The following is a 13367-nucleotide window of genomic DNA, read 5'->3' as shown; positions in this document are numbered from 1 at the left end:
CATGTTTGGGGTTTATTGTGTCTCATAGAGTCCAAAGTACTGATGAGATTTAGATTTTCCAAGTGTTAGAGTCGTGCACACGCAAGTCTATCCATCATTGTAACTTGTAAGTCAATGATTGTCTAACCTGTACAACAGAAGATAATACTATGTTTATCTAAAGCATTAAGTTATTGATAGGATAACATTCACAGTGACATTAAATCCACCTTTACCCAAACATGAAAAGATATGTAGGTGTAAATGAGGGGAAAGATATAAAAGTAGCATATTGATACTGAGAGGAGGGAAAACTGTACATGAAGCACGTTTCACAGCTGATGAAAATACCATCATGATGTCATACTTACTTCTTTTTCTGGGATTGAAAATGTTTCAGCCTCCTCACCTCCAAGCACGACCACAAATCCTGTAACACACATGTTGGTCGCCTCCTCACCTCCAAGCACGGGTGCAGATCCTGTAATAAACCAGTCAGTCGCCACCTCACCTCCACTCACTGTGAATCCTTCCACGGTCACAGCACCTACTTCCACAGCACCTGCTTCCACAATCACAGTCATCCCAACCACCTCCAGCTCTTCAGTTAGTTTGCCAAATAACACCTCCACCCAATCAAACTCTTCATTTCCAGAATCCAGTTCAACTACTATATCTGGTAATGTATTCAGCCTCAGCTCAGGTTTTGCATTAGTTATTATTTTTACAAGTCAAAGTCCTAAAATGTTAAACAGCATATCAGGTAAGACTGCTGTCATTAGGTTTTTCTGCCTAAAGCTGACTCCAAGCATGCTCTCCAACAGCAAGCACTGCTCCTCCAATCACCTCGAAAGAGACCTCACCCACATCCAATACATCCAGCATCCAACCAGCCTCTCAGGCAAACAGCTCTCACACCCAGACCTCACCTCCAGTCACTCCACCCTCCACCACAGTGGCAGCTACGACCAAAGGTTGGACGTTTCTGTTTTTATCATGCAGGACTGATACGATTGTTGAATTCACATATAGTGTACAGACAGAGATCACCAACACCTCTGAGGTACCAGCAGCTGTAAGGTGCTCTGAGGTGTTTCTGGTACTTTCATTGCATAATTATAATCATATACTAATGATTTGTTTTCTTCTTTTCTGATCTCATTGAAATGTGTCCTCTCAGCCTCTCCACAGTGTGAGTATCAGTTTAAAAGATCAGTTTTATTGAATGTTTTCAAACACTGTTGTTGCTGCTCAGCATTTCTCTCTAAATTTACTCTGAATCACAATGAAAGTATTTTTACACTGATTATAGAAAATGTATTTTCATCTTCACCATGATGTTGATCACGGTCAACATCAGAATGAAGAAACTATCTGAGATAAAAAGTGTAACTGACTGATTCTTACTGACAAACATTTTGCAGGTTCTTACAATGTCACAAACAACAACACGTCTGGCTTGCAGATTGAAATAAACCCCCGTGGTAACTACACACTGACTGTTTCTGAAGAAGGCCGACCACAGACTGGAAAGATAATCCAAGCTGATCAGTTGAATCAAATCCCAGTGGGGAAAACTGGACACCTGAAGCCGTGCACTGATTACAGTCTTAATGTTTCATTTATTAATGATACTGGAAAAGAAATATTCTGTCGCTCTACGGAAAATAAATTTAGAACAGATCCAATGAGTGAGTTCAATTAATTCATATATTTGTGTTTTACATCCATCTTCTTTTAACTTAACAGATGAATCTTTTATAAACTGACACATTTGTGCATCACTTGTTTAATTCAGGTGAAAGAGACGTTACTGAAACCAGCTGCATCCCCGGATATGTTTGTTATGGAAGTGACTGGGACATCAGCTCTTCAATATCAACACCAAATAACCGTTCAGTTGTACGATGTAGAAATGATGAGAAGACTTTCTGTGTCAGACCTGCTAACGAGGACATTTGCTCAGATTTGACTGTAACCTTTACTCCAGGAGAGTGCAGAGGCTCTTCCTTTAACTTCACCAAAAGCATCAGTGTTGGTACGTACGAACGAGTCCACGTCTGCTCTGAGATTCAAACATTTACACCTCATTTAATCATGTTTGTCTTCATTCATTTTTTCCACAGATTTCTTAAATTCCAGTGAAATACAGCAGATTAAACCCACTGGACTTCCTGCAGAAATTACCACAACATTACCTGATTTACCAAAGTGTAAAAACCTCTCAGTTAGTTACACCTGTTCAGGTAAGTGGAAACTTTACGAGTTAGAGACACGAGCTCTGTGCTCTCTGTGAACCTGTTCAGATTTATTTCTTTGAATGTGTTCACGTTTGAATCTAAACCCAAAGGATGAATGTTCACACACTGAGGAGCAACAATGACGTCATCTTTGTGTCTCCTCAGAAAATAACAAAGCTGATGTGAAACTGTCTGAGCTGGAGCCGTTCACAGACTACAGCTGTGCTGGTCTGATCTTACAGAACAGCATCAGCATAAATAAGACGACTCCATCTGTCCACGTCAGGGTTGATTGTGGTGAGTTTATATTTCCTTTAGCTCATCAAAATAAAAGCTTTTATTCTCACACAGTTTGAAGCAAAGGAAACGCTGTTCACTGTTACTGATGTTTACTTTGTTCCAACAGATCTTACAATAACCAACATAAAGGAGGATTTAACCAGTACTTCCATTGAGCTCAGCTGGAGAACAACCAGTAAGAACTGTCAACAGGTCCTTCCCCGCCTTCATAAGCTTTCTTATGACTGCATTTGTGATGGTCAGACAGGTAAAGGTGAGTGAGACGGCTTCTCCTGTTATGTGTTTATGTTCATGATGCTTTGACTGCAGGTGAAAAACCAAACCTCTGACTGGGTGTGAATAAATACAGTTATTAAAATAAATAGCAAATATAAAACAGAATAAACGCTGAAACATCAGAGTCGAGTTCACTTTTTCACACAGAAGAAATGATGAGAAGCTTTGAGCTGTTTGAAGGTAACATCTGATGTTTGAAATGTAATTGTCTTTATAAAAAGCAACAAACAGTTTGTCAGTCTGTTGGTTTTCTGACATGTACGTAGTTTCTATGAGAAGCTTGTAGCATCAGTGCTTCATGTCAGCAGGAACAGACTGTAAGTGAAACAGGTTTGTGCCAGTTTATGGATCAGCTGACAGAACTACCAGCTGATGTGTTTGTGAAACTTTAACCTGACATTTGTCATTTACAGTTTCTTAACATGATGATGTTGATTTAAATCTATAACACTTCACATGGTTCATGGAAATTATGTTACAGTTACAGGTCCTGATGGAAGAACGTGTGTTATTACTGGATTAAATCCATTTACCTATTATACCTGTCGAGTCCGAGCCAAATACAACGAGATTCAAGTTTCCACTGGGGGTGAAGTTAAACTGCAAACTAAGGTTGGAAGTAAGTAATCAAACTTTTTATTACATAATGTTAGAATTTATTTCTCACTGGATATTTGAGCAGTGAAGATAAACAGGAAGGAAACGCAGCAAAGGGTCGCAGGTCTGTCAGTTTTTTACTTTAAATATGGCTTCCTTTAAATTTCTCTTACAGCACCTGCTGCAGTCACTGAGCTGAAATTACACGTTCACGAACATAATACGATCAAAGTGAGCTGGCACAGACCCTCTACATTCAACGGACCTGAGGGAAAATATATAATACGTCTAAATACAGCTGATGATAAGGAAGTGACAAAGAAGGAGCTAGAAGGTACAAAATATGAAGTCGAATTCAAAGATCTGAGCTACTCTACGAGCTACAAAGTGAAGGTTTGTTAAATCCAACATTTTTGGTTTAATAAGAAGATATTATGCTTATAAATATTATTTTAGACTCCTGAATGTTGTAATTCACAGTGAACTGACATTTTGTCTTTAAAGGTGACGGCTCACAACGGACACTATGAGAGCATCCCTCAAATAAGTGAAATCAGCACTTTGTGTACGTCCTGTTTTCATTAATGATACAGTTTACTGACATAAATGCTTCGTCTCATTTTAAGCACACATGTTTCTACAAATGTTGTCTTTCATGTAAATGTAATTTTTAATATTATTTCACAGACAACGACAAAGCTGTTATTGGGTTTCTGGTCTTCCTCATCATCCTCACGTCTGTGGCTCTGCTTTTTGTCATCTATAAGATCTACATTTTAAAACGCAGACAGTCCCAGTAAGGAAACTTTTGCTTTTGATCATTTACTTTTTCTGAAATCAGCCCTCTTTTTTTGTATTGTTTACACATCTTTATATATAAATTGCAAAATTTATTGCAAATTGCAAATTCATGTTGCCTTTTCATTTCGATTTTATAATGTTATCGCACTATTTATGTAGATGCTGAATACGACTCAAAATCTTTGTCTTTTCTAACTTCTTCACAGTGACCTGGGTGAAAATATTCATCTTATTTCAACAACAAGTGAGTTGAGCTTTTTTATTGTCATTTTATTTTTTCCCTCTGTTCACATACTGATAATAATTAAAGGATATTAAATGTGCTGATATTCCACACTGTTTATAAAGTACGTTTATATACAGCAGCAGGACTCAATAAAACCTTTAGGAGCCTGTATCTCAACCATGTCTGCTGAGTAAAAGGAAAGATGTTACATTTAGGATGAAGATGATAACAGAGACAGAAGCATAGCATGTGAAATACCTTCCTTTTTTTGGTAATGAAATTCACTGTGATTTTGAATGATGCTGACCATACAGTGCACATGAACAATGCCAAGAGGTAAAGATCAACACATGGTTGTTGCGTAGGCCAGGCACAGCCATAGTAAGAAAATGCCTAAAGTCACTCATGTGTAAGATCCATGATCACAACATGAAATAACTAAAGCCTTTTCCTTGATATTTGCTTGCTAATATTGTATGAAACACATATGGATAACAATCAGTGGTTGGATATAATTATGTTTATTTGTAATAATCTCTGCTTTTCTGACTGCTTGTTGTAGATGATGAAGAAAACCTGTTGCTTGTTGAGCCGATCGCAGCAGAGGTCCTGCTGGAAACCTACAAGAGGAAGCTCGCTGATGAGGGGAGACTTTTCCTGGCTGAGTTTCAGGTAAATTCATTTATCAGCTTTTTCTCGGGTTTTATTTTAATTATTATTATTACCATTTTTTATTCCCTCGCTTACAACAGGCTGTGAGGGAGTCAATATAAAAACACAAAGGCTTGTTGTTCTTGGCCTAGTACAGAGATGAAAGAGTGTGAATGGGTGCTGGGTCTTGTCTGTAAATAACACAGTTTATATTTGCTTGCAGAGCATCCCAAGAATTTTCTCAAGATACACGGTGAAAGAGGCAAAGAAGTCCTGCAATTCTATCAAGAACCGCTACGTGGACATTCTGCCCTGTGAGCTGATCAATGTTATCAAAATCACTGAGAGTCACTGTGAAGACTGTCATCATTTATTTTATTTTATTTTTTGTCTTGAACTAGATGATTATAACCGTGTCCAGCTAACCACAGGAAATGGAGAGCCAGGATGCGACTACATCAACGCCAGCTTCGTTGACGTATGTAAAAATGTTCAGCTTGTTCAACATAAAGTTCATGACATCTGTTCGATAAAACAGTCAAACATCACTCCTGTTCTTCCTGCAGGGATTCAAAGAGTCCAAAAAGTACATCGCAGCTCAAGGTAAAGTCACGCTGCCGTTCTTCACACAGCTGCACTGAATGACTGTGATGTATGATGCTTATCTACGGTGTTCTCGCTGCAGGACCAAAGGAAGAAACTATAAATGACTTCTGGAGGATGATCTGGGAACAGCAGTCCTCAATTATCGTCATGGTAACACGATGTGAGGAGGGAAACAGGGTAAGATCGTGTTTAAAGTTTTTAAAATGAGTCACAGAGAAATATCCTTTCTTTGAGAATCTTCTTATCTGATTTAGTTAGACCTTCGTATTGTTTGCTCCGTTCTCCTTCCTCACTGAGCGACAGTCAGCTTCTCTCCTCTCACATCGTTTCACAGGTCAAATGTGCTCAGTACTGGCCGTCTCCTGACCGAGAGACTGAGCTTTATGAGGAGTTTATTGTGAAGCTGAACTCAGAGGACCACTACCCAGATTACACCATCCGCCGTCTCAGCCTGACAAACGTAAGCCTCCGTCACATGTTGAACCGACAAAACTGTAAAAGTGTTTAATGTCTGTAATCATATCTGTGTAGAAGTGTTGCTCAGCATGCACATTTATCTCAATAACTGCACCTGCAGAAGAGAGAGAAGAACTCAGAGAGGGAGGTGACCCACATCCAGTTCATGAGTTGGCCCGACCACGGAGTCCCTGGAGAGCCACACCTCCTCCTGAAACTGAGGCGGCGCGTCAACGCCTTCAAGAATTTCTTCAGTGGGCCGATCGTTGTTCACTGCAGGTATGAAGAGGTCACACTCTACGCTCGGCTCAGGTTAACAAGTTTGTTTCACTTTGTTCCATCAGCCATGTCAGTACATCTGTAGGCTGATATTAGGCAAAGTCTGACTGGATGGACGTCTATTTGTAGCCACACCTACTTCTTCAGATCACCGCCTCTTAGTTTAATTCAGATTAAAACACGAGCTGTTAATTGAGATCTAAAGTGCGTCATTGTACATCAGGTTAAATAAGACAACGGCACTCATAGGTGATACTTCTTTCTCGTGCAGCGCGGGGGTCGGCAGGACAGGAACCTACATTGGCATCGATGCCATGATGGAAGGTCTGGAGTCAGAGGGCAGAGTGGACATCTACGGTTACGTGGTCAGACTCCGCAGACAGAGATGCCTCATGGTCCAAGTCGAGGTAAAGTGTGTGTGTGTGTGTGTGTGTGTGTGTGTGTGTGTGTGTGTGTGTGTGTGTGTGTGTAAATCAGAAGAATACTTGTAAATACAACGAATTTGATGCCAATTCTCAGGAAAGTGAATCACCTTATCTGCATCTACAGACAGACAGAACAACAGATGGAAGGATATATGACAAAGATTAACAATTAGTTAAATCAGCTAAACTTAAATATGTACAGTTGTATATATTATGTATATTTTTTAATATATTTTTAAAAATGTTATGTTTATAAAAAGTTGTATTTTAAACATGTACACCGTACTCTTTCTGTCATTTCCTGTCTTCCTCGGTGTTATTATCTCCTGTCTTGTTCCGGTTTTGCTTCCTGTTTTTTTTTTTTTTTTGTTTCTCCTCTTTGTGTTTGGCCCCGCCCTCTTTTTCTTCACCTACATCTGCAGCTCTGTGTCAGTCAGCCCCAGTGTGTACATGTGGTCCTGTTCTTTAGTCTGCATGTTCGTATTATAGACTCATTCACCTTTATATTTCACCTACTGTGTAAAGAAATGTATGTGAGGAACACCGCGTGTTAGATGTACATACACTGACTACACTGCACATAAACAAAGCTTCATTTTTTAAAATCCTGTATTAAATAAATGAGGGTAAATGAGATATAAATGCTGCGGCACATTCGAGGTTTGTCTCTTGTGCATTAACATGAGTGCATTTGTGTGCACACAGGCCCAGTACATCCTGATTCACCAGGCCCTGCTGGAGCACAACCAGTTTGGAGAGACAGAGATCAGCCTGTCTGAGCTGCACAGCACAATGAACACGCTCAAAGAGAAAAACTTAGACGACGAGCCCACGCTCATGGAGGAGGAGTTTGAGGTACGCCATATCTTATCACTTTTATAGCTGTAAACTACAGAAAAGCAGTGCGAGGGACCGAAAATGCAGCTTTGATCGTGTTTAAGTCGCTGAGTGAGTCACAGAGAACTCACGTAAAGAGTGTCTGACTGAGCTCTGACAGAATAATGTAAATGACCCTAAAACATTGATGTAGCACAAACGTCTGAAATCTAAAAATATCATCAAGTGTGCCTGTCGTCCTCTTCTCCATCACATCCTGCACGATGGATTGGATGGAAGCAAAGTTTTAATAGACAAAATGATCTTGCAGAGACTCCCCACCTTTAAAAACTGGAGGACGCTCAACACAGGAATGACCGAAGAAAACAAGAAGAAGAATCGTTCTTCGTCGGTCATCCCCTGTGAGTTTGCTTTGCATGCATGCGTGTGCTCGCATGTAAGATTACATCTGCTCAGTTCCACTTCTTTCATATCAAACCTGCAGATGACTTCAACCGCGTGCTCCTGAAGCTGGATGAAGGACGAAGTCAGGACAGTGACCCTGACGAAGACGATGAGGAGGAAGATTCTTCAGATGAAGAGGATGAAGACTCCACTCAATACATCAACGCCTCGCACATCACGGTAACGTTCAGCCTATTTATGAACCCGTTTCTATGTAAACTACTAAAAATACCAGCCGATGTCAAACTGTGACAAACTGCTTCCTGTCACCTTCTTTCCTGTTGCACCAGATAACGAAATGTCTCATCTTCTATGTTTGGACTCGATGTGTTTGTCTCCCACACAGGGATACTGGGGCTGCCGTGTCTTCATAGTGGCGCAGACCCCACTGGCAGACACCACGGGGGACTTCTGGTCGATGATTTACCAGAAGAAAGTTTATACTGTCGTCATGCTTTCAGACAGCAGTGAAGCAGCGGTACATACAATATAACATACTTATAGTGATACACATTAAATGTACATGTGGTAAATATGCTTGTTTTCTCCTGCTCAACAGGACTGTATTTACTGGGACAAAGAGAAGAAGAGCTTTGGGGAGATTGAGGTGGAGGTGACGAGCACAGACAACTCGCCAAATTTCATCAGACGCACCATGCAGATCCGCCACGTCAAGGTAACACAGCCGCCACCTACTCTGCCTCTGTAAGCGAGCCTCGCCCACTGATGAGACCGGACATTTGTAAGCCAGCTGTGCTCTTCTCGTCCTCTTCTATCCACAGAGGAAAGACAGACGGGAGATAAACCATTTCCAGTTCCTGAAGTGGACGAGCAAAGAGGAGGTGCCGGAGAAACCAAAAGACCTCACAGACATGATCAAGGACATCAAGCAAAACTGCGGCACCAGCAGATCACAGAGGAACAACCCCATAGTGGTCCACTGCGAGTAAGAACACACGGGGAACAGTTCAGTGACGAGATGAGAACGGGGCAGCACGCAGCGAGGACGAGTCATCGTTCTCAGCGTTCAGATCAGTAAAATGTGTCGCAACAGCCGACTTCTCCATCTCGCTGGGTTTCAGGGCGGACACTAGTGTCCCTTTGATCAGTGTTTTTAAATAAAGAGCTCGGTAAAATCTAAGCAGCAGGATGTCTTTTAAACAGAGAAATCAGCTACGTAGCTGCATTTCTGCGCATATACAGATGCTGCCACATGTTTTGGTGCAAGCCCTACAGTTGACAGAGCATGCATGAATGCAGCAATCATTTACGTTGCAAATTTTAGATAAGGATCTTGATGAAAATGAGCTCACCCTGCTTTGCAGCCTCACCTCATTTCAAGGAAACCATGCATTTGATTTCCTTTCAGGCATGAATATGTTATAAAAATAGTGTGAACACTCCCAACAGCACTCTCTAAAGACACCTCACACAAAGTGTGATTACCGAGTGTACACAGTAAAATGCATCTATGTTAGTGTGAAAGACAGTAAAGGTCAGCTGATCAGGAATAGTTGAGTATTCCCATGAATTTAACCCAACATCAATTATTCTTTTAAGGAAATCCTTTGTTTGATGATTAATTAGTTATATTTTTATTTCCTATGACAACAGATCCACTTTTCATGTGATGTCCTTCACAGGCCCACAGCTGTCTAATACATAAATGGATATGTATAAATTAATAAACTCCTGTTTGTAACTTGTGTGCTCCTCAGCGACGGCTCGTCCCGCTCGGGGGTTTTCTGCGCCCTGTGGAACGTGCTGGACAACGCTGAGAGCGAGAAGCTGGTGGATGTTTTCCAAGTGGTCAAAACGCTGCGCAAAGAGAGACAGCGCATGGTCTCCAGCCTGGTGAGAAAGAGGAACACAATCGTTCACACTCTATAACCAGAGATCAGCGTTGCACATCACCAGTTCCCTGTTCTAGCTCACTATGAAATGTATATTTTATATTACTGTTTTAAAAACAAAAGTAAGCTCAAGTATAAAGATCATTTCTGCCTTCTATTTGATAACAAATCTATGAAAAAGCCACGCCCATTTGTTTTCTCCCTGCTGTTGATGTAAACTTGAGTCATTGTTGCATTTTGCCTGTTTTCAGCAGTGTGTTCAGGCTTATGTGAACTTTTACAGCAGCTGGAAACTGTAATGACTAGTTTGTGGCGACAGTAGAAGTCTGATATGAAGCACTGTGATATCCGTGCTTGTCCACACAGAGTTTAGTAGTATCAGTTCAGTGTTTGTGTTGTGTTCGTGGGATTCTTCCTGCTGGTTATTTAGGGAAGTGTGTAAGACAGCAAAGAAAGCAAGATTCACTCTAACAAGAAACACACTGAAACAATATTTGTTTCCTGTGTTTCTAACAGGAGCAATACCAGTTTATATATGACGCCGTGGAGGCCGTGTTCCCCGTTCAAAACGGGGAAGTGAAACCGGTGCAGGCCTCTGCAGCCGACTCGGTGCAGATCGTCAACGAGACGAAAGCGGCCGAGCAGAAAGACGAAGGCAAGGCTGAGGAGCCAGCCAGCACTACCAGCAACGAGCAGCAGGCGGCAGCAGAGAGCACTCCTCTGGTGCCTGACAAAGAAGAGAAGAAAGAGGAGGCGGAGAAAGAGGCCCCACCCACGGAGACCACGCCGCTGGACGACACCAGCAACGGTCCCACTGTCACGGTGGAGGTGTGAGGGTGCCGGCCGTGACTGTGTCCACTGATGGAAATAAGCGCTTCAGTTTTATGCTTTTTTAAATTACCTTATGAATGTATAAACGTTGTAAAACTTTTAGATTTGTGGAAGAATTTGACCAAATATCTCACGTCAGTTTCCAAAGTGTTTGATTTAAATTAAGTTATAAATGTTTCTGAATGCAAATGTAATTTCTCTCTTTTCACAAAGTTTACCAGCACAGCTGTCATCAAACTGGACCCTTTACTGGATATTTAAAGGGGTCTAACAACTAAATCTGAAATATACAGCAGACGAGTTGTTTTGTCCTCTACGCTGTTATTTAGTTCATCTTCTGTTTCCTCATTTATACATAGTAACAAGCATTTTTTGAACATTTAGTTAAAGTCAGTGTTTTATGGCACACTGCGTTTTTTATTACAGTTGTATTTATGCGTTGTATTTGCTCACTGTCATCGGCTTTGTTAAGCATATCTTTAAAAGATAAGTATGTTCCTCACTCAGCTTCTTACTACAGGAACACTGAAAGGTTTGAAGTATCTGTTGTATATTTCTCCCACTAATGAAGTTGGAGCAACATTTGAATCAACATTTTTTGGTTGTGCTGAGTTTCTTTGAGTCACACCAGTAACGTACTGGTGGAGCAGACTGGGTCAACAGTTTTCTTTTTCGTTTGCAATAAATTTACCTGATGACATTTTACTCTGGATCTTTCCTTGAATAGAAAAATGTGAAAACGAGCTCAAATCTTCAGGAGGTTAAAATCATACACGTGTCTTTGTTTCTACATATTAGTTTCAGGGCTGAGCGGCCGATCAGAGAGAACACACTAATAACACGTCTCAGCTCGTCTCAGGGCGGCTCTGAGCCAGAAACCAAAACCTCGAGCTTCATCAAAAGTCGTTGCTAAGTGTGTGATTGTTTCAAAAGATGGGAAAACAAAATAGAAAACTGACAGTGCAAAAAATAGACTCAGTCATATAATTAAATCTCTTTAAAACGCATAAATAGAAATATCTCATTTCAATAAATAGGATGTTATTCATTCACACCAGTGTGTGAGTGTGTACAGCGCTATACAAATACAGGCCATTTACCATTTATTCATTCTGCCTTAAAAATGTAGAAACTTTGCTCACTGTTGACATTTATAGTTTGCTTACATTTATTTAATGTGTGAGAACCGCTGGGCTTGTTTTTATTGGCTGTCTTGCATAACCTGTGCTTTGGATCTTCCTTTGCTTAAATGGATAAATATGATTTAAGTGAATAATATGAACTATGAATATTCTGTTTCCTCTCTGCTTAAAATTCTCTTAAGTCCTTCTTTCAGTCTCACCTTAGAAGCAGTTTTTATGTCTTTACTTTTGTTTTATCGAGATTTAGTCTCAACTTTGACGGGACCATGTGAGAAATATCAAGATTTTACAGTTTCGATTATTGTTTGTACCTTTGGAAGCTTTGTGAATACTCGCACAGATGTCAGCACTTTAATCCTCGAGCACGTGTGGGGGGGACGTTGTGACTCCCACTGCTAATTCGCTGTGGTTGGACAGCTTCTGTTTGTTTGTGTGCAACAATATAACTGTAAAGAAGGTTGTTTCTGATTTTAAGAAAATTAAAATGGCAGCTGCTCCAAATGTAGAAAAAACAGAAGATTTATCTTTTATTTTTTTGAAAATTCACATTTACTGTGATCATGTAAATAATTTATCATGTTTTTCTTTGACAAAGGCCAACAGTTACAAAATTTAAGACACACAAGACACAAAGCAGACAGTTTCCTTCTATTTGAATCAAAAGCAACATTTCTTGCTTTGAATCTCAGAAACATTCATCCTAACCTGAAGTCAAAAGTATAAAAAGTCTGTCCTACGAATTTAAAAAATCAAATATGTTTGAAAAGAAAGAAAAGGGTGAGATCTGTGCCCTGTACAGCTGACTGAGGCCCTGTGAGGGTTTGTGAACACAGCAAATGCCAGAATTTAAATCCTCTAACGAACTAAACCTTTACAGTCATAGAGGATTTAACAGCTTCGTAGTGTTGATTGTTTACGCTGTGGAGTCACAGACGTCCACGTTAAACTACGAAGGACTCAAACGTTACAGTCGGTGCACTGGACAGTAACATGTTTCCAAGCTAAACTCTTTTGTGTGCATTCAGCAGACACAATAACACAACACAGTGTAATAAAGGACACGTAGAAGCTGTTTGTCAGCGACTCTCAGTCAGTTTTAGTGAGGAATGAAATCTCAGAGGTGCTACAGCACCGACACGTAGCAGCACTACACAATCAATAGTGTCTGCAAATACTTTGTGGTGTTCAGCTTGGACATGTTCTCTGTTGCAGTGCTCGACATGCTTCGTTTCCTGCTGCAGTTACACCTCGCTGCATACATGCGATCGTGCTGTTCCTGTAAATGTAGGACTCAGTGATGACCTGCAGTCATTGCTAAGTTTAGCCGTGCACACTCGATTGAACATCATTTTCTTGATGTCTCAGAAGCAGCAAACTTACTTTCACTTCTTTCTGGATCCCCCCCCAAACCCCCATTAATGCAT

At 40.6% G+C, this 13367-nt stretch overlaps 1 protein-coding gene across 1 annotated transcript; it reads left to right on the top strand.

The window, feature by feature from the left end:
• The first annotated feature begins 385 nt into the window (after positions 1 to 385).
• On the top strand, positions 386 to 11886 carry ptprc (protein tyrosine phosphatase receptor type C). Its single transcript, XM_085375962.1, has 29 exons — positions 386 to 658; positions 804 to 953; positions 1160 to 1171; positions 1404 to 1670; positions 1778 to 2017; positions 2106 to 2225; positions 2385 to 2516; positions 2626 to 2772; positions 3277 to 3414; positions 3568 to 3785; positions 3897 to 3957; positions 4080 to 4188; positions 4400 to 4437; positions 4982 to 5091; positions 5294 to 5384; positions 5472 to 5548; positions 5637 to 5673; positions 5756 to 5853; positions 6011 to 6136; positions 6254 to 6411; positions 6683 to 6818; positions 7542 to 7691; positions 7984 to 8074; positions 8158 to 8297; positions 8464 to 8595; positions 8677 to 8793; positions 8900 to 9063; positions 9836 to 9971; positions 10487 to 11886. Exons 1-29 carry the CDS (start codon positions 421 to 423, stop codon positions 10802 to 10804), a joined length of 3951 nt encoding a protein of 1316 aa, XP_085232088.1. The 5' UTR covers positions 386 to 420; the 3' UTR covers positions 10805 to 11886.
• The last annotated feature ends 1481 nt before the right edge of the window (positions 11887 to 13367 follow it).

This window comes from Diplotaxodon limnothrissa, linkage group LG17, assembly GCF_057381915.1.
Source record: "Diplotaxodon limnothrissa isolate DT_005_m linkage group LG17, D_limnothrissa_male_GT1.1, whole genome shotgun sequence".
Taxonomy (NCBI): Eukaryota; Metazoa; Chordata; class Actinopteri; order Cichliformes; family Cichlidae; genus Diplotaxodon; species Diplotaxodon limnothrissa.
The sequence above is the reverse complement of the archived record's forward strand: the minus strand, read 5'-3'. Positions and strand labels throughout refer to the sequence as shown.